Raw genomic sequence first — 25,780 nt, forward strand, 5'->3', positions numbered from 1 at the left:
CTGGACAAAATATGACTTGATATCCCTCAGGAGGACAGCCAACAATTCTATCAATCAATGCCAAGCTGAATAACTGCTTGCGCAAGGGCCACAGGAGGACCGACACATTACTGACTTGCTCCATTTGTGAATCACTTTCTGTTGAATGAATCATGCTACATTTCTGAAACTATACTCATTTGTTTGTCTGTACATATACATCTCATCTATGGATATCTATCCCATTCGGTTAAGTCCTTTGTGGTAAATCATCTCTTCCCCCCCCCCTCCCCCCTCTCTTTCCTACCTTGGAGTGTATGTATGGGAAATGGACAAACGTCCTAATCTCCTTCACCTCCTTCCTCTCTGTCCATCTCCTCCTCCCCCCCCTCTCTGTCCATGTCTGCTTCCCCCCCTCACCCCCCCCCCCCCATCCTTGCATACTGTTATAGCAAATGAAACCTTGATTGGGAAAAGAAGTCACTTAAAATAAATGGGTATGAGATGCCTCTTCTGCTGCTGGATCTGTGAGGATAGTTGCTTCAATGACAGTATTTCACAGAGTTCTATTTTGTGAACCGGTAGGATTACAAAATTTCAGATGATTGAGATTCCATTGTAGTATTCTAATCATAAGCCATTAATACAACTTTCCTGTTTCTGGCAAAACTAGCTGCGAGAAAGCAAACAAAACACATAACCGAGTATAAAATGTGTTTTAAAAATTATAAATAAGGAGAAGGAATATATACGAGAAAAACGATTTGTCTAATGCTTTAAATACCCTGATATCTTAGTTAAAACTGACTGCGAGAAAGAAACTAAAGCCATTCATTTACACAGCAGAGCATTTTACTTCTTGCAGTCGATATGGAAGAAATTTTTGCTGACATCTTTTCCGTATCAGCCTATATCCGTCCAAATGTTTATTACAGTATCGTGTAAAACTTTGAAGTAAACTGGTCAATAACTTTAGAGATTTTTGGTAACAATGTTAAGCAATGTGTTTTCTTTGTATAGTAGAATAGATGTATCAGCCTGGAACTGTGTTGCTGATGGATGAATATCAGCTTATCTGCTACCTGAAAGGACCTTGAGGAATGGTTTCGATTTGTTACATTCAAAATCTTCTGTATTTTTCTTTAGACAATAACACCAAACATACCCAATGAATATGATAAGTCTGGGATCTTTTAGATTTAATATACAAACAACAGCAAAGGTATCAGCGTTTTTCTGGACAGCAGACTATCCTGGAGTGAACACATTGTTTGTATTCTTATGAAAACAGATAAAGCTCTGAGTATCTTACATGCTGTAAGTTGTGTAGTGGAGAGCCAAACAGGACACACTATCCTCTTATACTATGGACTAATATGCTCTGGAATGGACTACAAAACTTTTCTGTTTTGAAACAATCCGCAATATGTACTAGAAAAACTAGAAGTGTCTAAGAGCAACTATTAAGGGAGATTCTACTACTCTCTTCTCCAAAGCGAAGGTTGAGAAATTTGCACCCATCCCAGTCACAGACTCAAATGAGCCTCTGGTTTAGACCTTCCACTGAGTTCTAAACCAGATGACTGCAATTGACTCAGGGTACAACAATGCAAATGATGAGCTGTGCACGCACTCATTGAGTTATGCTAGCTGCCTTCATAAGTTCAACTAGCTACCTTAAAGAACCAAAGATGGTCCCAGAATACTGAAGGAATGCGTCTTCATGAGGACCATATTGGAACTTACGTTGGTTTACCTATAAGGGTACATTTTATTTCTTCTGTCTATTTTTATCCATTCATTCACCTAAATACTTTCCGGCAAAGCTTAAAAAATGGTATGCCCACAGCAATGGAGCCCATGATCGAGAGACAATGTGTATTTCTGTTTAGTTCAATAATAAAGAAAAATACATTAATTCTTATAGTACAAAGTCAACTTCTTTACTAGTTCCGTATTTGATCTGATCTACCTAGCTATGTTAACAGTCTCTGTAATACTTCAGAGAGGCAATAAATTTAAGCACAGCAAGCTGGTGGCCATAACATTGTCTTCAAAGAAGAATCTGAATGGTGGGCTCCATATGTTTCCCAAGTTGTGTAGCGACCGTAAAACATAAAATTACCGAGTAAGCAGCAACCAGTCGCAAAATCATGTTTTCTTTATTTACTTTTGCAAATTGATTTCAACTGATTAACAGCCATCACCAGTGCTACAAATACAAGAGTAAAAATAAAAATATTTAATAACAGCGACCAAATGAATAAACGTACATAAAGCAACGTAAAACCAATTAAACATATACAGACACATTACAACATTTAAAATGCACATACAAATTTACCTTTCAACATATATGTGCCCTGAGTAGTAACACTGTCTTAAGCAGAAGTTAAACATAAAGTGATACACAGAGAATTGACTATGACAACAAGAAACCATAACGGGGTGCTGCAAAGCAAACTCGCCCTCTATGCAAAAAATATAGCTAAAATAAAAATGACAAGAAGAAATGACAATCAAAGTGCAGTAAAATATAATGATAAAATACTGAAAAATTTTACAAAAATGGATACATTGACAAAGATTTTGTCAACCACATAGAACAGTTATATACGCCAAAAAAGCGATTGTACAAATAAGTAAAAAAGGAACAAACATAGGTGAGAGGCACACCATACAAAAAATTTAAAAATAAAAAAAAATTATTTATCATATTATCGAAGAGCAATAGCTCATCATAATGCCAAAACATAAAAATGTTGTTGGCATCCATCTAGCGTACAGTTAATGATATTCAGGAAGATCAGATTTTTTCCAGCAGATGGCGCTACATTGCTGAATGCACATGTAAAGTAAACTAAGTTGAGATAAGAAAATTATGGACACGAACGAAACAGACATATTAAAGAAACAAGACCAAATGCAGAAAAAAAGTGCTAGCACACTTCATACATGTGAAAATTAACAGAGGCTCGATAGGATGAATTGAGAACTCGTAGGGGCTCTTACAGTGTGCTCGTATATCATGAGACGTAAATCCACACCATATGTCTGTTGGTGTAGCCGACAAAGACGGCAAAAGCCCAACTAAAGAGCACCAACGCAAAACTAGTCACATCATAATTCATATCACCAATCTATTTAACTCCCCCTCCCCCCTTTTCACTATTCCCTCCCCCCCCTTCTCGTTTTTTCTTGTCCTATCATTTCCATTCCCATCAAGCAAATGCTCGGCAAAGAGCTCCCAAAAATGAACTCCCCTCACATTCACCTGCTCATTGAGAAGGCACACGCTAGCTGACCTATGATGACAAAAGATCTCCATATCCTCTAGCAAATCAAGATAATTTCTCTTTTCTGCTCTTTGTAATAACCTCACATGAACTTCCTCAAGTTGAGGAAGTTTTGGCATTATGATTTTTACGTTTTGGCATTATGATTAACTTTTGCTCTTCGATGATATGATAAATAATTTTCAAAAAATCCGTTCATGTGCATTGTGCATTCCGACAAACTTGGGAAATGCCAGCAGGACAATGCGGCACCCCACATGTCCAGAACTGCTATAAAGTGGCTCCAGGAACACACTTCTGAGTTTAAACAGTTCTGCTGGCCACCAAACTCCCCAGACATGAACATTATTGAGCATATCTGGGATGCCTTATAATGCGCTGTTCAGGAGAGATCTCCATCCCCTTGTACTCTTATGAATTTACAGAAAGCCCTGCAGTATTCTTGGTGTCACTTTCCTCCAGCACTACTTCAGACGTTAGTCAAGTCCATGCCACATTGTGTTATGGTATTTCTGCATGCTCTTGAGGGCCCTACACGATATTATGTAGGTGTAGGAGTCTTTGGCTCATCAGTATATATTGAAAATTACTTATACAAAATTAGTTTGTTACAGATTCAATAGGAGGGCTTAGGGAATTCCTGCCAATGACCAACGTTCTAGCTGCATGGAGTCTCTCCACCTGGTGCAGTGGTTGCAGGGAGCGACACAAAAAGTATTTTTTATTAAAGACAAAAGTGCAAGGAAAAAAACTATATCATCAGATTTAGCATTATTTTTTATTTTACTTGAAAAAAAAATCACAAAGATCACCTATTTTTCAAGCGTACAAGGCTACTCCCTTGACAGCTCATGCATCTAAGCTGCTGATAAAAATAATGTACAGAAAAATGATAAAGAAAATTGAGGCTCTATTAGATGACAATCAGTTTGGCTCCAGGAAATGTAAAGGAACGAGAGATACAGTTCTGAAGTTGTGCTTGCTAATGGAAGCAACACTGATGAAAAATAAAGACAGGCTCCAGATTTGTCAACTTATAAAAATTGTTTGACAATGTAAAATGGTGTGAGATGCTCTAAATTCTTTGAAAAATAGGAGTGAGCTATAGGAAAAGACAGGTCATACACAATATGTACAAGAACCAGAAGAGAACAATAAGACTGGAAGACAAAAAAGGAAATGCTTGGATTACAAAGTGTGTATGTCAGGGGTGCAGTCTTCCACCCCTACTGTCCAATCTACACATCAAAGAAGGAATTACAAAAATAAAAGAAATGATAAAGAGTGTGATTAAAATTTAGGGTGAGAGGATATCAATGATAAGATTCTTTGGTGACATGCTGTCCTCAGTGAAAGTGAAGTAGAATTACAGGCTCTGTTGAATGGAATGAACAGTCTAATGAGCTCAGAATAGGGACCGAGGACAAACAGAAGAAAGATGGAAGTAAAGAAAATAGTGAGAAGTTCAATATAAAAATTGACATAGGAAAGCAGACTAGCACAGGCAATGACAGCACTCCTAGACAAAGAAGTCCACTAGTGGCAAACATGGGCCCTAATACGAGGTAGAAATTTCTGAGAAAGTACATTTGGAGCACAGTATTGTACAGTACTGAATCACTGACTTTATGGAAACTGGAACAGAAGAGAATCGAAGCATATGAGATAAGGTATGGCAGAAGACAGTTGAAAATTAGGTAGACGGATGAGGTAAGGAATGAGGAGGTTCTCTGCAGAATCGGCAAAAACAAGAACATATAGAAAACACTGACAAGAAGAAGGGACACAATGACAGAACATTTGTTAAGACATTAGACATTAAGGCACTAGAGGGAGCTGTAGAGGGTAAGAACTATAGGGGAATACAGAGATTGAAAGGCGCACAACAAATAACTGAGGACACAGATTGCAAGTGCCATTATGAGATGAGAAGGTTAGTGCAGGAGAGAAACCTGTGCAGAAGGGGGTAGGTGGCTTCAAATCGGTCAGAAGGTTGATGATTAAAAAAAAATATTTTAGTAAAATTTGTCTAGTTATCTTTGAGAATAGGTTTGAGCAGTTAGTTACCTGCATAATTTTTATGCAGAAACATCGTTGTCACTAGTTTTCTCTGACAAAAAAAATGGTTCAAATGGCCTTGAGCACTATGGGACTTAACATCTGTGGTCATCAGTCCCCTAGAACTTAGAACTAACTAAACCTAACTAACCTAAGGACATCACACACATCCACTTCCGAAGCAGGATTTGAACCAGCGACCGTAGCTGTCGTGCGGTTCCAGTCTGAAGTGCCTAGAACCGCTCAGCCACAACGGCCGGCCTTTCTCTGACAAAAATTGAAGAAGATTTCACCTCTGCCACTGAGTGGAGCAGATATGTTTGTAGTTACAGAGCATATGGTACTGATAAACAAATAAAAACTAGAGAGCTAAAAAAAAAGAGAAGAAGAAGGAAGAAGAAAGAAAGAAAGAAAGAAAGAAAGAAACATCTCAGCTACTTTATTCACTATTAAAACATGCTGTTTTTAGGTATAAAAGTTTATGGTACCACCCACCTAGCATCAAGGATATATTATATTCAGGAGGAAGTCGTGTAATGTTTCAATAAAAATACGTTATATGTGGTGACTCTGACTGGACCACAATAGTATGTGGAGGTATGTTAAAGATGAACTGAAGAAAGGCATGACACTATTGCCTTTGAGAGACAGCACTAAAGGATGGAGAACTGTCTTATCACAATTGTGGTGACGCAGAAATCTGGTATGTATGCATCCCAGCACAATGCAAATATGTGCTAGTTTGGCACCCGCACTATGACTGGTAGCATGCCAGTGTAATAAGGTGTGCTACAAAATACTGCTACTTCTTTTGTGTGTGCAGAATGGTGCAAATGATAATTGAATGGTGTATACTACACCAGAAGTGGAAGCCAATGAACCTGTGGTGCAAAGATGTTCTACACCTGATACCACACAAGATTCAACTTCACATTGTTGCTACAGATATATGTAGTCCTCTGCCAAAGGGTCTGGGCATTGTAAGCTACCTACCGACATGCTACAAATAAAACTTCATACTCTGAAAGATGCAGTAAACATGCCAATTGCTAACTGGTTGCATGGCAATTATCTGCTCAAAGACGGCATGCCTAAACAGGATATAAGTCACAAACGCTTGCAGTTTACAGGAGCTAAATGGAATTGGTAACTCTCCCCCCTTCCTACCTATCACAAAACAATGGTATTAACCAAATAATGATTTCATGATAACATCCCACTGTAAACCCTGTAGGAAGTGTTTGGGGAGCCAAACAGATTCGTACAAACCTACTGTTCTTAGAAGCAAAGCATGTGGTGCAAAACCTACAACACTGTGAGACAATTATGAATGACTGTAAAAAGCACTCAATAACCATTTCAACCATGAATCATGGACCTTGCCGTTAGTGGGGAGGCTTGCGTGCCTCAGCGATACAGATAGCCATACCGTAGGTGCAACCACAATGGAGGGGTATCTGTTGAGAGACCAAACAAACGTGTGGTTCCTGAAGAGGGGCAGCAGCCTTTTCAGTAGTTGCAAGGGCAACAGTGTGGATGATTGACTGATCTGGTCTTGTAACACTAACCAAAACGGCCTTGCTGTGCTGGTAATGTGAACGGCTGAAAGCAAGAGGAAACTATGGCCTTAATTTTTCCCGAGGGGCATGCAGCTTTACTGTGTGGTTAAATGATGATGGTGTCCTCTTGGGTAAAATATTCCGGAGGTAAAATAGTCCCCCACTCTCCAGGCGGGGACTACTCAAGAGGATGGCGTTATGAGGAGAAAGAAAACTGGCGTTCTATGGTTTGGAGCGTGGATGTCAGATCCCTTAATCGGGCAGGTAGGTTAGAAAATTTAAAAAGGGAAATGGATAGGTTCAAGTTAGATATAGTGGGAATTAGTGAAATTCGGTAGAAGGAGGAACAAGACTTCTGGTCAGGTGACTACAGGGTTATAAACACAAAATCAAATAGGGGTAATGCAGGAGTAGGTTTAATAATGAATAGGAAAATATGCATGCGGGTAACCTACTACAAACAGCATAGTGAACGCATTATTGTGGCCAAGATAGATACGAAGCCCACGCCTACTACAGTAGTAAAAGTTTATATGCCAACTAGCTCTGCAGATGGCGAAGAAATTGAAGAAATGTATGATGAAACAAAAGAAATTATTCAGATAGTGAAGGCAGACGAAAATTTAATAGTCATGGATGACTGGAATTCGGCAGTAGGAAAATGGAGAGAAGGAAACGTAGTAGGTCAATATGGGTTGGCGGTAAGAAATGAAAGAGGAACCCGCCTGTTAGAATTTTGCACAGAGCACAACTTAATCATAGCAAACACTTGGTTCAAGAATCATAAAATAAGGTTGTATACATGGAAGAAGACTGGAGATACTGACAGGTTTCAGATAGATTATATAATGGTAAGACAGAGATTTAGGAATCAAGTTTTTAATTGGGTAGCTTTCAGGGATGAAGTAGTGAAGGCAGCAGAGGATGAAGTAGGTAAAAAGATGAAGGCTAGGAGAAATCCTTGGGTAGCAGAAGAAATATTGAATTTAATTGATGAAAGGAGACAATATAATAATGAAGTAAATGAAGCAGGCAAAAAGGAATACAAACGTCTCAAAAATGAGATCGACAGGAAGTGCAAAATGGCTAAACAGGGATGGCTAGAGGACAAATGTAAGGATGTAGAGGCTTATCTCACTAGGGGTAAGATAGATACTGCCTACAGGAAAATTAAAGAGACCTTTGGAGATAAGAGAACCACTTGTATGAACATCAAGAGCTCAGATGGCAACCCAGTTTTAAGCAAAGAAGGGAAAGCAGAAAGGTGGAAGGAGTATATAGAGGGTTTGTACAAGGGCGCGTAACTTGAGGGCAATATTATTGAAAGGGAAGAGGATGTAGATGAAGATGAAATGGGAGATACAATACTGTGTGAAGAGTTTGACAGAGCACTGAAAGACCTGAGTCGAAACAAGGCCCCCGGAGTAGACAACATTCCATCAGAACTACTGACAGCCTTGGGAGAGCCAGTGCTGAGAAAACTCTACCATCTGGTGAGCAAGATGTATGAAACAGGCGTAATACCCTCAGACTTCAAGAAGAATATAATAATTCCAATTACAAAGAAAGCAGGTGTTGACAGATGTGAAAATTACTGAACTATCAGTTTAATAAGTCACGGCTGCAAAATACTAACACGAATTCTTTACAGACGAATGGAAAAACTGATAGAAGCCGACCTCGGGGAAGATAAGTTTGGATTCCATAGAAATATTGGAACACGTGAGGCAATACTGACCCTACGACTTATCTTAGAAGCAAAATTAAGGGAAGGCAAACCTACATTTCTAGCATTTGTAGACTTACAGAAAGCTTTTGACAATGTTGACTGGAATACGCTTTTTCAAATTTTAAAGGTGGCAGGGGTAAAATACAGGGAGCGAAAGGCTATTTACAATTTGTACAGAAACCAGATGGCAGTTATAAGAGTTGAGGGGCATGAAAGGAAGGCAGTGGTTGGGAAGGGAGTGACAGGGTTGTAGTCTCTCCCCGATGTTATTCAATCTGTATATTGAGCAAGCAGTGAAGGAAACAAAAGAAAAATTCAGAGTAGGTATTAAAATCCATGGAGAAGAAATAAAAACTTTGAGGTTTGCCGATGACATTGTAATTCTGTCAGAGACAGCAAAGGACTTGGAAGAGTAGCTGAATGGAATGGATAGTGCCTTGAAAGGAGGGTATAAGATGAACATCAACAAAAGCAAAACGAGGATAATGGAATGTAGTGGAATTAAGTCAGGCGATGCTGAGGGAATTCGATTAGGAAATGAGACACTTAAAAGTAGTAAAGGAGTTTTGCTATTTGGAGAGCAAAATAACTGATGATGGTTGAACTAGAGAGGATATAAAATGTAGACTGGCAATGGCAAGGAAAGCGTTTCTGAAGAAGAGACATTTGTTAACATCGAGTATAGATATAAGTGTCAGGAAGTTGTTTCTGAAAGTATTTGTATGGAGTGTAGCCATGTATGGAAGTGAAACTTGGACAATAAATAGTTTGGACAAGAAGAGACTAGAAGCTTTTGAAATGTGGTGCTACAGAAGATTGGATGGGTAGATCACATAACTAATGAGGAAGTATTGAATAGGATTGGGGAGAAGAGAAGTTTGTGGCACAACTTGACTAGAAGAAGGGATCGGTTGGTAGGACGTGCGTTGAGGCATCAAGGGATCACCAATTTAGTATTGGAGGGCAGCGTGGAGGGTAAAAATCGTAGAGGGAGACCAAGAGATGAATACACTAAACAGATTCAGAAGGATGTAGGTTGCAGTAGGTACTGGAGATGAAGAAGCTTGCACAGGATAGAGTAGCATGGAGAGCTGCATCAAACCAGTCTCAGGACTGAAGACCACAACAACAACAACAACAACAACAACAACAACCATTTCAATTATTTTAAAAATTACAATAATTAAAAAAAGTGAGGAATGATGAGGTGTTTCCAAAGGTGCTTTATGCACAACTACCAGATTCATGTCAGTATACACACATCTTCAGGTTTAAAATGATTATATTTTCATAATGAAGATGGATAATTACTGCAGCGAAGCATTTGGGAAGTCATCCACATTAAGAATCAAACTACATTGGTGGGTTGCTCTACTAAAATTGAATGCACCTAAAAAATGTCTGCCAAACCTATTGAATGAGCCAGGCCAAATAACACTACATGGAATATATTACAGGATTTGGTATATACCAGGTGTATGTAAACTTAAAATAAAAGCTGTAAAACTGAAAATTCTATATGATGTGCCTACATATTGGTAACAGGTTGATGTGGTGAAGGCAGCTGGTGGAGGTTATCACCTTCATACATTATAAAAAACCATAAACCAGAAGCTGTGTCCATACTGATGTGAAACTGCTAGTCGCAAATAAAGCACCTTCACGTAGCTATGTGTCTTTTGAAGAAACTTTATCATTCTTGACATTTTTAACTGTTACAATTTTGAAAATAATTTAAATTGTTATTGGGTGCTGAGAGTTTCTTATTGTTATTCGCAATGTCTCTGAGCTGAAGACACCACCTCCTATGGTGTCTAATCTGTCTTTCCGATACACTTTCCAACCCTCCCTAAATATTTCAGAACTTCCTATCTTAGGGTTCAGCCAGGTCTCAGTCCTGAGAATAATTTGCGCGCCACACGCTTCCTGGAGGGCATTAAATTCAAGAACTTTATTCTGAACACTCCGAAAATTTACTGTTAATATCTTGATAGCTGAAGTGTCTTTACACTGAGCACATCCTGATTTCCCTGCCTGCATGTTGACTGGTGAGTTTTCATCAGGACACCTCGCACCACTGCCAATCCTAAAAAAACAAGTGCACGCCACAAGTACTCTGCTACCCAAGTAGCCACTTCCTTTGTGTAGTGCACCCCTGACCTATCTAGGGGCGTCCTACAATTCCCCACCCAATAGCACAAGTCTAGAAATCTACAGTCAAGACCGTCACAGAGTCGATGAAGCCTCTGGTTGAGACCTTCCACTCGGCTCCAAACCAAAGGACCTCGATCCACTCTGGGAACGATGCTGCAAATAGAGAGCTCTGCTTCCACCCTGTGTGGGGGCCAGCGGTCTTTACCAAATCCGCCAGCTGCCTGTACGAACTGAGGATTGCCTCAGAACCCAAGCAAAAGGCATCATTGGTGCCAACGTGAGCAACTACTTGCAGATGACTGCACCCCGTACGCTCGATAGCCGCAGGCAAGGCCGCCTCCACATCTCGGATGAGGCCCCCCCAGCACACAAATCAAGTGCACGTTGGAATTCTTTCCAGCCCTGTACACTATTTCCCTAAGGGGCTCCATCACCTGCCTAATGTTGGAGCTCCCAATAACCAGCAAGCCTTTGCCCCCATGTGTCTGCTCGGGCCAGCTCTGCTGAAGGAGTGGCCACCTGCCCACTGACAGGATGAACGGGCGAGGCCAGCCGGCCAGCCTCCACATTGACCCTCCGCCTCGAGTGACGAGAATGCGTTGCAGGCCGCCACTCACCCTGAGGTGAGGGCAGCCCCAACGCGCCGGGTACACTAGAAGGTGCCTCAGCGGTTGAGTCAGTGGACACAGCAAGCGAAACCTGCGGTGTCTCAAGCAACGCGCCAGACCCTCCGCCGTCGCTGCACCTCGAGGCAGCAGCCTGAAGGCGGCTGACCGTGGCCAACAACACGCTCAGCTGCTCGCGAATCGTGGCCAGTTCCTCCTGCGCCCGCACACACCCTGTCCATCCTACTGCTAATATCTGGACGTACAGAGTTGAGAAAAATAAAACAGCAATATGCGACTGCACAGTTGCCTCACCAGTGCCAGATTGAGCTGCGATATATGAACAATTACTTACGAACTAAGCAATCAAATTACCACGACTACACCACTATACAGATATTACAATGCGATCCTACCCATGCCTTAGAACAAATGACAACCGCCTACGCCATGTTACACTCTACCGTTATTAAAATTTGATAGTACCCCTTTCTAATTCGAAAATATGCAAAGACCTGAAAAATTTCACCACGCAAGCACACAAACACACAAAGTTATACGACTAGTTTCTGCTACTGCTGCTCGCACACGTCACTCTGCAAGCACAGATGAAACTGCACTGGCCTCTGTCTGCTGCTAACTGACTCTACAAAATAAACAGAAAGCACTGGCTGTCCAAAACAAATAACTGACTAAGGACTCCGCGAATTTATACTTTACAGCTATCAATAAAAAATATAACTCCTCTCAAATACAAGAATACCCAAGGATTTTATGTAATTAAATATGCAAGTACACATACACTTGGAAAGAAATAAAGAATCAAACTACAAAACAAATATGAAAGCTAAATATGTGACTTCCTACTGCACTGCTGCAGCACTACTGCTGCACTGATACTTCACCAGCGGCTGCTCAAGGCTTCCATTCTCATTTTCATTCCAATTAGTAGCATGATATTACTAGCAAAATTATAATTATAATGGAAGCAATTTACAGGAAGAAAGGGAGGTAAGACTCGTAATTTCGACTGTCATGATTAAAATTGTGAAGTTAAGAAGAATTTGTTATGTAGAACAGGTGTTCCCTTTATACTTTGAAATATTTGTTAACCACTGGAAGAGAAAAGTTTTGTATAAAGTCAAACTATACATTTTAATGAAAATTTTGTAAGAAGGAAGTAAGAAAAGTACACTCTTGTCATGAACAGGTTGAAATAATGTTAAACATGCACTATTAACAATGTTGAGAACGTCTTTTCTTCAGTAAAGTAATGTTACCTATGAAACAATTCAGAGAATATAGGTGTGAAGTAGAAAGAGTAAAACAGCTTAATGATTAAAGAGTCAAATAATGATTTTATTTTGCTGCAAACAAATACAATAATCAGTTATTTAACACACACAGATTTAGTATATTTCAGAAGATAATGAAAACAGCAACTCTATGTAGGTATGTCTGTAACAGATCCAGACCCATGTTACACTTCATTCAGCCTGCATTGACACTAGTTCGACATATAAATTTTTACTTTCTTCTCTCCCTGTTGCATTCATACTCTGCAAAATTTCATGCCAGAGATGAATCATAGAGTGGGGGTGACAAAGATGGGGCTGCAGCCCCCCTCCCCCAGAACTACACCTGTTTCTTCTTAACCCTCCCTGCCACACACAACAACAACAACAACAACATATATACAAAATTTCAATGAGACCTCCCTCACCGCCATCCAGGGCGTATCCCTTGAAATCTTCTCTACACAGATTGGCAATAACAGATGAGAATGAACTACCAATCACAACTCCCATCTGTTTATTCACAGAACTGGTCACTGAGTAAAAAGTAAGTGAAAATCAGCACATGTCAAAACAGTTTCATGAACTCAAAACCAAACCAACCTCAGTTAAACATGATGAATCAGAAAGAGCAATTAATGTGAATAGAGAGACCACATCAAACCTTGTCAAAATATCAGTCATTCAAATGTAGCCCTCTAACTGAGTTAAGAAATCCACTAGTTCTTAATGTGGTGTACACACCGACCTACTAGCGTGCTCGACAAGATGTTTTGTTACACTGTATGTCAAGAATCAATGTTATTGACAATAAGCCTAGGAGGGACCCCTTCCTTACAGATCTTCTGAAGGTCATATAATCTAAGAGGGACAGCACAATAATAGTTAAAGACTCTTGGTAGTCTCTAGTAACAAGAAACATTTCTTCAGGAGGTCGTTACCCTGTCAACCCTTTTTGCTGAGACAACACTAAGGTTTGTGATACGCTGGACCAGATGGTCAACACACCTGCAGCATTGTCCTTGTATGGAAGTAAGATAAAAGCATCAGAATCAACGTGGAGTGAAAACAAAGCTCAGGATTAGCCTCTATAACCAACATGTAATGCCTTCAATGGGGAACAACATATAGGACTGTGGCTAGTGAAGAGGAGTACTGTATAGTAAATGAAACTGCAGTTGCCACACTAAGGATAACACAAAATTGGCATGTTATGTGAAGGAGCAAATGTGGGATGAAAAGTACACATACTATGGTGCAATCCAGTGACGGAGCGTGGAGCACTTTAGATATAGATACAGGAAGCTGTGAATTATGCACTCTCAAAGTTCCCAAATACTAGACTGCAGTAGTGAAATCGAATAGTAACAGCTTAATGTTGCCCAGTGTGGGGGAGGTACTGAGAGGGTAAAGTGAGCGAGCGAGCGAGCGAGAGAGAGAGAGAGAGAGAGAGAGAGAGAGAGAGAGAGAGAGAGAGAGAGGGTGGGGGGGGTGGGGGGGGGGGGGAGGGAGAAGTGGAGGAGACATAGAAGGAGAAAGTGGAGATGAAGAGGGAGACAGCGAAGGAAGAGAAAAAGCAAGAAGGGTGGAAAGGGGGGAGAAATGGGGAGCTCTTTTCTTTGTATGATGGACTTTCTTCTTCATTACTCAAATTTATGCCTCATCCAAAATCAGACATTTTACTGTATCCCATTAGGGGAAAAAAAAACATTGTTTATTCAATTCCATGAGATAGTGTGCAAATATCGATCAGAATGGCTCATGTAAGACTAGACACAAGAGACCATTATTTTATTTGTAAGTGGTGGTGGTGGTGGTGGTGGTGGTGGTGGTGGTGGCGGTGGTGCTGGTAGTGGCTAGTGGCTGGGAAGGTGGGGGAGAGGGAGGGAGGGGGGGGGGGAGCTGGGAAGGGCTTGGGCAGGAGATGTTGAAATGTGTATTAACATCTCCAGGAAATATGGTTGGGGAAGTCGTAGAATGATATCTTTGAGGACTCGAGTGCCCACAAGTTCGTGAGAGGGAAAACAGACACAGCACACTGTTTTTGCTAATGAGAGACAATGATGCAGCCAAATGTCAAGGTTAATACGTGAATAGTGGTGATCCTTTCACCACTGAAGTTGTCCTTTCTATTGAAATTGTAACATATTAGCACTGGAATGTCAGATCATTTGAAGTATGTTTCTTGTAGATACATACAGACATGTTTCACCTCTGCTAGGATCTTTAGATTTCCTACAGAAGTCCTGTAACTGTTCAAATTCGATTGAAGTATTGTTACCTCTCTTCCACAGTTGTTTCTCCTTCCCCTTTTCACTTCAATGCAATAGTAAATGCAAAATGAGGGGGAGCAGGGGAAGGGAGATTGACTGTTCCGTCATTAACACTTCCTACATTCATAGCTATTACAGCTTGTTGGTCTTTTCTGATCTGATAGTAATGGCTCTAGTTTCTTGGTCCCGTATTTACTTCTGGTTGTAGGTTACCCTTCAGTGGCGAGTAAATTAAAGTTTTGTTGGGAAACATTAAGCACACTTTTTTTTTTTTTTTTTTTTTTTTTTTTTTTTTTTTTTTTTTTTGGGGTCAATCACTGACCGATGCACCTCTTTTGCTGCTTGAACCAAACTGGAATACTCATTAATTTTTTTTTTTCAAAATACAATTTGCTGGTTCCAGAATGTATAGTTACTGTTTATTTTGAGGCAGCTAGGAAAGTAGTTTCTTTTCCTGTGAGTGTGGATGCAAAAAATGTATTGAGGCTGTACTGTCTTGAACATCAATTTTTTTCTCCTCTTCTACAAATTTTAGGCTTTGCTGACTCCAGACGGTTTGCCAACCTATACATGTAATGCACAATGACAGGAAAAAACATACCACTGGTTCATGGGCTGCCAACCTCCCACATATAACATGATTCCAATGTGAAAATTAAGTACAGCCAAACACCAGGTGTTTGAAACGCTTCAGGGAAAATGCTTTTCAATCAATGGATTGAAGGTTAAGATACTCAGTTAATGTCAGTGTACTCAATTTCATAATGAAGACAGCAGTTTCCTGCAGATGTGATTAACCTTATTCAAAGTATCATTAAGTACATCTGTGACATCTTCTAGTTCCCACTTTCTTTTGCAAATCTGCTGTACCTACATTCATTACACCAAAGCATATAAAAACATCTCTACTAGAATTTAGTGTTATAAACAAATATTGTATTAAGGGGGTGTTTTGTTTTTATCACTAAGAGAGGCATGATTGTGATGACTACTGTCTGCACATTCTCTCTTGATGTCCCTATTTTACTTCCATCCTGCCAAGTGTTTTTCATTTGTAAATTTAGAACCAATTTATTACCACAAAAATCTAAGGAATTTCACTGTCCTCTCAGGTAGAACCAAGTTTGCTTTGTAAGCCAACTATAACTGAGGAGCAGCAGGTGCCAAGAGGTAGCCCTCTAAATGAGTGTTTCACCTCAACAACAAACCACTCTGTTAGCACTGAACTCATGATTTATGCAGTTAAACCAAGACTTCCATTTCTTACCAAATGTTCCCTGATAAGGTAACATTGTGGAACCTGAAGTAGATCCCCAGAGCTTATGGCCAGAGGAGAGTCCCCCAACTCATGTACCTCACGTTCACCACACTCATACCAGTTAAAAATGTCAGAGCTCACTTGGAAATATGACATTTCACACAGTTAACCGAGCATGTGCGATGTATCACACACCAATATTTCCTAAACATACTGTGTTGATTATGGTAATCATCTGCAAAGAGATACTGTAAGGATCAGGAAGGAAAAATGTACTATCCAAAGAAAATATCCTTGCAATTTGCCTAATCAGTTACTTTATCTTGCAGTATATTGATTTTTAGAGCAGAATTACCCATTTGTAAAAATCTCATGGGAAAGGGGAAACTAAACTGTAATGGAGACATTGCTTTGGTAAACTGGTCTTACTGAAGAGAAAACATATTTTCAGTATCTTACACTGCAAATTTATGTTTTATGCACAGATGTAGAATGCTGTGAGATGTGGTAACACTCATCCAGTGGTCGCATAACAGTTATCAAAACTACACTGTACAAAATGAAGCAGTAGAAGTTGCATGGAAAGAAATAGGCAATCAGTTTATGCTATGATTTAAAAATGGTTACTAATTATGTACAATTAATGCTTCATGTTTAGTTTTTTTCATTTCTTCACAACAGATTAGACCAACTTTTGTAAGAGAAATTAGGTCTTTTGAGACGAACAGATAAGCAAACCCATCATTACTTACTACCAGCCTTTATATTGTCTACCACTGGAAATGGAACTTTTTGCCTGCTTTGGAAGACAGGAGAACAATTAAAATATAATCGATTGATGAAGATTGACTGCTAGAATTTTCAGAATTAGTGTGTTCAAGATTTTATTGAATTTTATTAAGGCTGCTTTTGTTTATGGCTCTGGAAACAGCGTAAAATTAGGACACTACCATCATCTATTAGGAAAACTTGTGAAGCTTGTTAGAGTAATTATTCACACTGAATATGTAGTTCCCAAATATGCTTTTGTCAACTGCTTGCTGTCTTTGTTTGTGATAATCCCACACACTGAAAGGTAGATATCATTTTCTCACCTCCGAAAGAAGAATTCGCCTCAAAGCATTTGCAATACCAGCATGAATACCAATCATATCAAATTCCATTTCCAGGTTATTGTGTCTGATTATGACTATTCGGAAATTCTGTAACAAATGAAGACAGCTGTTACTACGATGCAGTATATTACAGCAATTTATAAAGTAAATATTGTTGAGTTAAACATTTTAATAAAATTATATGTCTGATTACAAAATATTCCTTTTCTAACATGTGCTAAACTTAAACATTACTTCCTCCATCAATAGCAACATACCAAAGTCAAAATTACATGTAAGGTGAAAAAGAAGTTTTGTAACCCAATAATTCACACATACACAACAGAGAAAAGATTTTACAAAGCAATTACTATCATTCAGATCTAAAAATGCATTATATATTTTGTGTTTGGGATGACCTATTTTCAATCACATTACAGTTTACTTTTTGACATCAACTAATACACTTGTTGTCTGCATTAGAATATCTGGTATCATGTGCATAAAGAAAATAAATTTTTATACTTACGGTAAGCATCACAGCATAAGTTTCCAACTGGGCGTATTCAGAAACAGGTCCAGCTTTTCCTAATCTTCTACCTTGAACATTTTTGTTTTTACTATCGTATTTTGGCAATTCCTTCCATATGACCATCTGTCAAATCATTCTGTAAGTCAAGCTTTTGAATATGTGATTGCTTAGGCTCACAGTACTATAGTGCAATACAAAAGTGTAAGGGTTGGTTCTAGAGTCTGTACTATAAAATATGTCTGTATCAATGGTAAGACATTGCTGCTGCGAGAGAAAGTTAAACAGCTGTACATATCTCATTACAGTGCGGCAGTGACATACAGCTGACTTGCATTTAACTGTTTAAAACAAGATATCACACGGTAAAAAATGTTCTGTTCTTAAGCAGGATGAAAAACATCTGTAATGATATATGCGATTGCAGTCTTTCTCGGCGTATTCCATTGATGAAATCTTCTCGGGTTATCAGCCGAGTGGTGGCGTCGTCTTGTCGCAACGTTTCGATGAGTTTCGTACCCATCATCTTCTGGCGAAGATGATGGGTACGAAACTCATCGAAACGTTGCGACAAGACGACGCCACCACTCGGCTGATAACCCGAGAAGATTTCATCAATCTGTAATGAGCTTTTGATCAGCAACCAAGAATCTCAATTTTGCTGCAAGGTTCCAACATTACCAATCTACAAAATGGCTTTTGGAGTAGACATACAACTTTGTCTGATGTACTGAAAGGCTGTATCAAATGCATTTTTGCCATATGTATTTGATACTCGAGCCATATATTCATTGGCTTCATTGCCTTCATAATCTTTCTTGTTCTCATCAGTTCTTCAACTTACAGCACCACTGATTGAATGATTAGTTAAGTTTTCTTCCATTGTGTAGTCAAGATCAGCTGTATTGATCCTCTCACTCACATCACTGGCCTCAACGTCCAGTTGTAAAGTTTCTCAATTCTTCCCAACTGCTGGAGAGTCTTTATCTTAACTTTCCTCAGTTGTTATATGGTCTGTTTCATCTTGATTCTCTTCACTCTTTGGTCAATAATTAAAGAATTTTTATAATCGGATTGTAGATTATTCAAAGTTATTTGTTCATAGACTTTCCATTTGGCGTTTGTTTACTTTCAGGTAACGATTGTTTAAATTCACGTAGCTCGTTAGATTACATCCATTGTAGGTTCATTATCTTACTGATTTAAGAATATAGTTTGTTGTATTAAGAGATCATTGTTTAAATTTTATTACTGTACATTGCCATGAGTACTAAGTGTGGAAGCTGCCGTAGGAAGATAGAATCGGGTGTGGTATGTGGGGGAGTTTTTCATTGGGGCTCATGTAGCGGGAAATTTGACGAGATTATGCTTTTGGCTCTCCCATGGAACTGTAGGTTCTGTAGTATAGAAAAAAGATTCGTACAACAGGAGGAAAAGATGTTTGCCCTTCAGGCTGAACTAGATTCGGTAAAAACTGAATTAGCTAAGTTAAAGGGGGAAAAAGACTGCGGGAAATGGGAATTGGTAACAAGGAAATCGCGAAAAGGGACCAGCCATGTAGATGTTGTCGAAGTTCCAGTTATGAATAAATTATCCTTGTTACCTGAAGTAGGAAGGGAGGAGCCAAAACAGGAGTAGTTGAAAGTAGGGTGCAGCAGACTACTAAAATTGGTAACAGCATTAGGTCGGGAAAATCTAGTAATAGGAAAAGAAAAGTCTTGCTGCTAGGTAGCAGTCATGGGAGGGGTGTAGGCCAACTAGTGCAGGAGAAATTAGGAGCAGATTACCAGGTCACGAGTTTGTTTAAGCCAAGTGCTAGGCTTAGCCAGGTGATAGAAGACATAGGACCACTCTGTAGGGACTTTGACAAGAATGATGAGGTGATAGTAATAGGTGGGGCAGGAAACAGCCTGGCTAAGGCTAGGAATTATGATATTAAGAGTGACCTGGACTAAATAGGAGCTGCAACAGGATGTACGAATGTGGGTTTTGTTGAGGTATTGCAGCGTTACGATCAGCCCTCGGTTAACCCTTCTGTGTGGCGAGTTAACAGAGAGTTGAATGAGCAGCTGCTGGACAGTGCAAAAACACACATTTATACAGTGCCTGTTGGTAGCATTGGGAGATGGGGATACACTCGACATGGCCTGCACCTAAATAGTCTAGGGAAGGATAGATTAGCTGATTTAATTGTAGGTCGTCTAAAGGGGGCCACTAGCACTCAAGGCAAAACCCCTGTGACCCGAAAGGGCATAAGGCCACCTTTTTTAGCTTGAACAAGATGTCCAGACAGGCAGCTCTTAAAGGTAAAAAAATAAATGGTTCGAATAAAGATAGAGGAAACAGTTGTGTTAATATATTTCACCAAAATATCAGGGGATTAAGGAACAAAATAGACGAACTAATAATTTGTTTTGAGAATATTAAAAATACAACAGAAGTTGATGTACTGTGCCTGTCTGAACATCACATAACTACACAAATGGAAAATGTAAATATTAATGGGTATAAACTAGCAACTTATTTTTGTAGAGACAATATGGAGAAAGGAGGAGCTGCCATTTATGTTAAGGGGGAACATAGAAACCGCAAAATTCTGTGTAGAACAGCACATTGAAGTATGCGCTTGTGAGCTTAAATTGGACAGTGGTAAATTCATAATTGTAACTGTGTATAGGTCCCCACTTGAAAATTTTCAAATGTTTCTTAAAAACCTAGATCTCTTGCTGCGTTATCTGTCAGAAAAGGGAAAACACATTATCATTTGTGGAGATTTTAACGCAGATTTTCTTAAACACTCAAGCAAGAAGAACGACCTTGAACTATTACTTTGCTCTTACAATCTGACACCAGTCATTGATTTTACTACTCGTATTGTACAAGACAGATAACATTTTCATAGACCAAGATAAATTAAAAGAAGTAAGCACCTATCCTATTAATAACGGGCTTTCTGATCACGATGCACAGCTACTTTCAATTCATGACTTTGCTCCATACAGTAATGTGAAAAAAAACAAAGAAAATAATACGCCCAATTAACCATATAACAATTCAACAATTTAAGGAAAGCTTGAAAAGGGTAGACTGGGAGGATGTTTATCGGGAACCTGATGCAAATGTTAAATTTAACTTATTCCATGATAAACTTGTGGGTATATTTGAAAACAGTTTTCCTAAGAAATTAGTGAATCATAATTCAAATAAACTTGATAAAAAACCATGGCTGACTAAAGGGATTAAAATTTCTTGTAGCCGGAAATGGGAACTATACCAAGACACTAGAATAAGTCGAGATGAAGAAAAGCTCAACCATTATAAGAAATATTGTAATATATTAAGGAAAGTTATAAAAAAATCCAGAAGTATGTGTATCAAGTCTGAGATTAGCACCTCTGATGACAAAGTTAAAACAATATGGAATATAGTTAAAAGGGAAACAGGGCAACCAAGGTCAGAGGACAACAGTATTACTGTTAAGCACAATGAAAAGCTTATAAATGAAAAATCACAGGTTGAAAATATTTTTAATAATCATTTTATAAATGTAGTGGAAAATATAGGCACCAGCTGCTCACCAGATAGGGCAGAACTCTATATGAAAGAGGCATTCCCGGTGCAAACAAATGAAATTGAAATCCTACCCACCTCACCGTCTGAAATTAAGAAAATAATAAATTCACTTAAGAATAAAAACTCACATGGAACTGATGGTATCTCCAATAGAATACTAAAATCTTGTCCACACCTGATAAGTCGAGTTCTTAGCCACATATGTAATAGCTCATTGAATCAGGGAATATTTCCTGACAGATTGAAATATGCCATAGTTAAACCCTTGTATAAAAAAGGTGACAAGACAGACGTCAACAATTATCATCCTATTTCACTTCTGACATCCTTCTCAAAAGTGTTTGAAAAAGTAATGTACTCAAGAGTAACTTTACACATTAGTGGGAATAACGTTTTAACAAAATGTCAGTTCGGTTTTCAAAAAGGTGTTTCAACAGATAGTGCTATACACGCTTTCACTGATCAAATTTTAAATGCTCTGGATAGTAGAACATCATCAATTGGGATTTTCTGTGATCTCTCTAAGGCTTTTGATTGTGTGGATCATGAAATCCTCTTAGATAAGCTGAAGTACTATGGAATGAATGGTTCAGTACACAGATGGTTCACTTCATATTTAACTGGTAGAATGCAGAAGGTTGAAACAGTAAACCCACATAGTACACAAAGGGCATCAGATTATTCAGACTGGGGATGTATCAAGAATGGGGTAACACAGGGTTCTGTCTTGGGGCCTTTATTGTTTTTAATATATGTTAATGACTTGCCTAATTATATTCATGAAGATGCAAACTTGGTTCTCTTTGCAGATGACACAAGTATTGTAATCAAGCCTAAAAAGCAAGAATCAGCTGAGGAAATGCAAATAATGTTATTCAAAGAGTTATTAGGTGGTTTTCCGCAAATGGACTTCCATTGAACTTTGAAAAAACACTGTACATACAGTTCAGTACAGGGAAAGGCATAACACCGGAAATAAATATAGAGTGTGGGGGAAAATCTTTAGCTAAAGCAGATTGTTCAAAATTTCTGGGTGTCTGTATTGATCAGAATTTAAACTGGAAGACACACATTGACAATCTACTGAAACGATTGAGCTCAGCTACCTATGCTATTAGTGTCATTGCAAATTTTGGAGACAAGCACATCAGTAAGTTAGCTTACCGTGCATATTTTCATTCGTTGCTTTCTTACGGAATCATCTTTTGGGGCAATTCATCAGTAAGAAAGAAGGTATTTATTGCACAAAAACGTGTTATCAGAATAATGTCTGGGGCTCATCCAAGATCATCTTGTAGACAATTATTTAAAGAATTAGGGATATTGCCAGTAGCTTCACAGTATATATACAGCCTAATGAAATTTGTTGTTAGTAACCCAGATCACTTCAGAATTAATAGCACAGTCCACAGCTACAATACTAGGAGACAGGGTGACCTTCACTACCGTTCATTGAATTTGACATTGGCACAAAAGGGGCTGAATTATACTGCCACAAAGATTTTTGGTCAATTGCCAAACAATATCAAAAGTCTGACAGACAACCAATCGGCATTCAAAAGTAAGTTAAGGGAATTCCTGAATGACAACTCCTTCCACTCCATAGATGAATTTTTAGACACAGGCCAAACAATTGTACCGTATATAAGACTAACAATGATTATTTGGGATAAATGAATCTTGTGTACTTTGACACGTTCCACATCATTACGAAAGAATCGTGTTCATGATCCATGGAACAAGTAATATAACTGACTAACTAACTAACTAACTCGTTTCTTTTGATGTTTCATCATTAATTTCATTCATTTTTGGCCACAGTTGGAGCTAAGATTTTTTAAGCATTGGGCACCAGAATTTCTTTGCAACTTTGGCAATTGCATACATCACATCTTTATTGATTTCATCACTTTAAACAAGCTGCCGCCTTCTTGTGTCCTCTCTAAAACTGATCAAACTTATTTTTGATGATATCATCTTTTCAGCCACTCACTGACCCCCTGGTCCACGGGTTGGACTAGACATGTTACGTTAGTGCTTCTATTTCACCTTTTAAAGGTCATCTTCAGATGGATGAGATGTCATGATGACAATATGGCATGTTTAGGAAGCCCTCCCCCCCTTTCCATTTAGGTATTTTATAATAGCAGGGAGTAATTGGTCATAAAACCAGTCTTTAAAGATGCTGGATTCCAGCCATGTTGACTTTCGATTACTGTAACATGTGGGTAGTGAAGCTATATTAATGCTTCTGAATGTCGTTAATTTTTTTACTTTTCTGATCACAAAGAATGGCATCTTGTGACTGCCATCTGTGGTACTACAGACAGAAATAGTAATTCTATTTTGGCAACTTTTGTACTTCTTAAATACTGATCTTGTATAGAAACATTTCTTGTAACAAGCATTTTGTATTTCAAGCGAGACCCGTCAATGTTATCTGCCTGATATTTTGCAGTTCAAGTGAGACTCACCAATGTTATCTGCCTGATCAGGGCTCAGATTAAGCTCTGCAAGAAGTTTTAAAATTTTGGAACAAATTCATTGAGAGTTTTTTCGACAGTAGACAACTTCTTGCCCAAAATAATTACATTTAGAATGCCATGTGTAATTTCTTTCATCAATGTAACAAGTCCTCATTTGCTGTAAACTTTTCATTTTCATGTAATTTTTCACACAAAGACAGTGCCTTTTCTTTTAGGCTGGACAATGGAGTTCCTTTTCTCCTATCCTGTTCAAATCATATAGACAACGCATTGTATAGAATATCACTTTTAGGCTTCTAAGTCTTGCTGATTTGCAGTCCTTTCACATCATCAATGCATGAGCTTCAGGAGTTTTGCATTCCATTTCCCCCTCCTCAGTCTTCAACAGTTGTTGTGCCAACCCCCTACCTCCCTTGCAATGTTTTGAAGAGACTTTCCTTACCTAACCTTTCAAGCATTTTCAGTTTCCCCAGTGAAGACATCATCACATACTTATGTTTAGTTGACAACAGAATTTAGTTTTACATATTTTCATATGTGAGAGAAACACTGTTGCAAATTTATAAAACAAATGCATTCACAATAAACTTACTGACCTAGCTAGGAACAAGTTATGTCAAAACTTACCTAACTACCACACTTATCAATGACCAATTGCCTACTGATCCATATCGCACACAATAAGTCATCAACAAATCCTAACAAACACCGGGATTGGGATGGTCAAACTAAGTGGAGAGTTGGATCGTCTCAGATTGCATTAGTGGCGTTCTACTGTACACTGTATCACCAACAGCCCATACTCTTTTAATGGCTGATGATCAAGTGTTCTTCCCCAGTATCTAAATTTACAAAGTGATTATAATTAAAGTTCCAGTTTCAGAATGCTGTAAAAACAACCAATACTCAGAAAGATGTCAAATTTGAATGGGATGGTACTGAAGAAAGGGGGGAATGTAGTGTGTGTGGGGGGGGGGGGGGGGGGATGAAGGGTGAATGAACCACTAGATGGCACCTTATGTGGCAGAATGTGCAAAATACATGACGTAGGGTGCACAGCTGTTCCTCAGTTGGCATCTGATATGCATAACATGACTTTCTCAATGCAGGATCAGACACAGCTGGTAAAGCTGTGAATGATGATAACTGTGCACTAATAGCTCTGGGCACTCAAGGATAGGAAAAAAGGTGCTGGTCCAGACCTGCCAAGGGTCTGCAGAAAATGATTACAAAATCTGAAAAAAAAAGAAAAGAAAAACAGAAGAGCAATGTGGCAGAGGGATGAAAACAACTGATGTAATGTCGTCAGCAGAAGGTGTGGCCACAGCATTGTAGGAAGAGTCAATTGGTAGTGTGTAAACATGCATTACACAAATAATTGACTGAACTTATGACATGCCTGTGAGCATAGTGCATAAAATTTTATGAAACATCCTGCACTGCTAACCACACAAAATTACCCATGTTCGGGATTCACTTCATATTGACCTGCTAATGACGAACATTTGCTCTAGAATTTCTTCCTCACATGGAAGTGGACAATGAGTGACCAAGGAACATTCTGTGGACAGATGAAGCCCAAATCTATTTCCATTGTCATGTCAGCACACAGAATTGCTGAATGTGGGCAACAAAAAGTCCACTCACATATGAAGTGGGAGCTCTTCATTGTACAAAGATAACTCTGTGGTGCGGGTTGATGGCATCATTTATTGCAGGGCAATATTTTTTTGAGGGGATGGATCCTGTACCATCATTGGTAAATGCTATGAGACTCTTTTGCACACCAACATCATTCCAACCATTCAACAGCATGGATGTGTGGGTAGGATCATTTTTATGTGAAATAGCATTCCTCCATACATTGTGCAGCCAGTGAACAAGCTGCTGCA

At 38.9% G+C, this 25,780-nt stretch overlaps 1 protein-coding gene across 2 annotated transcripts in view; it reads right to left on the reverse strand.

Annotated features, from left to right (window-relative positions):
* LOC126268237 (DNA-directed RNA polymerases I and III subunit RPAC1) overlaps positions 1 to 25,780 on the reverse strand; it is a 188,190-nt gene that overhangs the window by 73,438 nt on the left and 88,972 nt on the right. For both annotated transcript variants that reach the window (XM_049973891.1, XM_049973890.1), the window contains one exon: positions 17,301 to 17,408. In XM_049973891.1, the coding sequence (XP_049829848.1) occupies positions 17,301 to 17,408 (108 nt within the window). The remainder of the gene's footprint in view (positions 1 to 17,300; positions 17,409 to 25,780) is intronic.

Source organism: Schistocerca gregaria, chromosome 4 (assembly GCF_023897955.1).
Source record: "Schistocerca gregaria isolate iqSchGreg1 chromosome 4, iqSchGreg1.2, whole genome shotgun sequence".
In the NCBI taxonomy this organism is placed as follows: domain Eukaryota; kingdom Metazoa; phylum Arthropoda; class Insecta; order Orthoptera; family Acrididae; genus Schistocerca; species Schistocerca gregaria.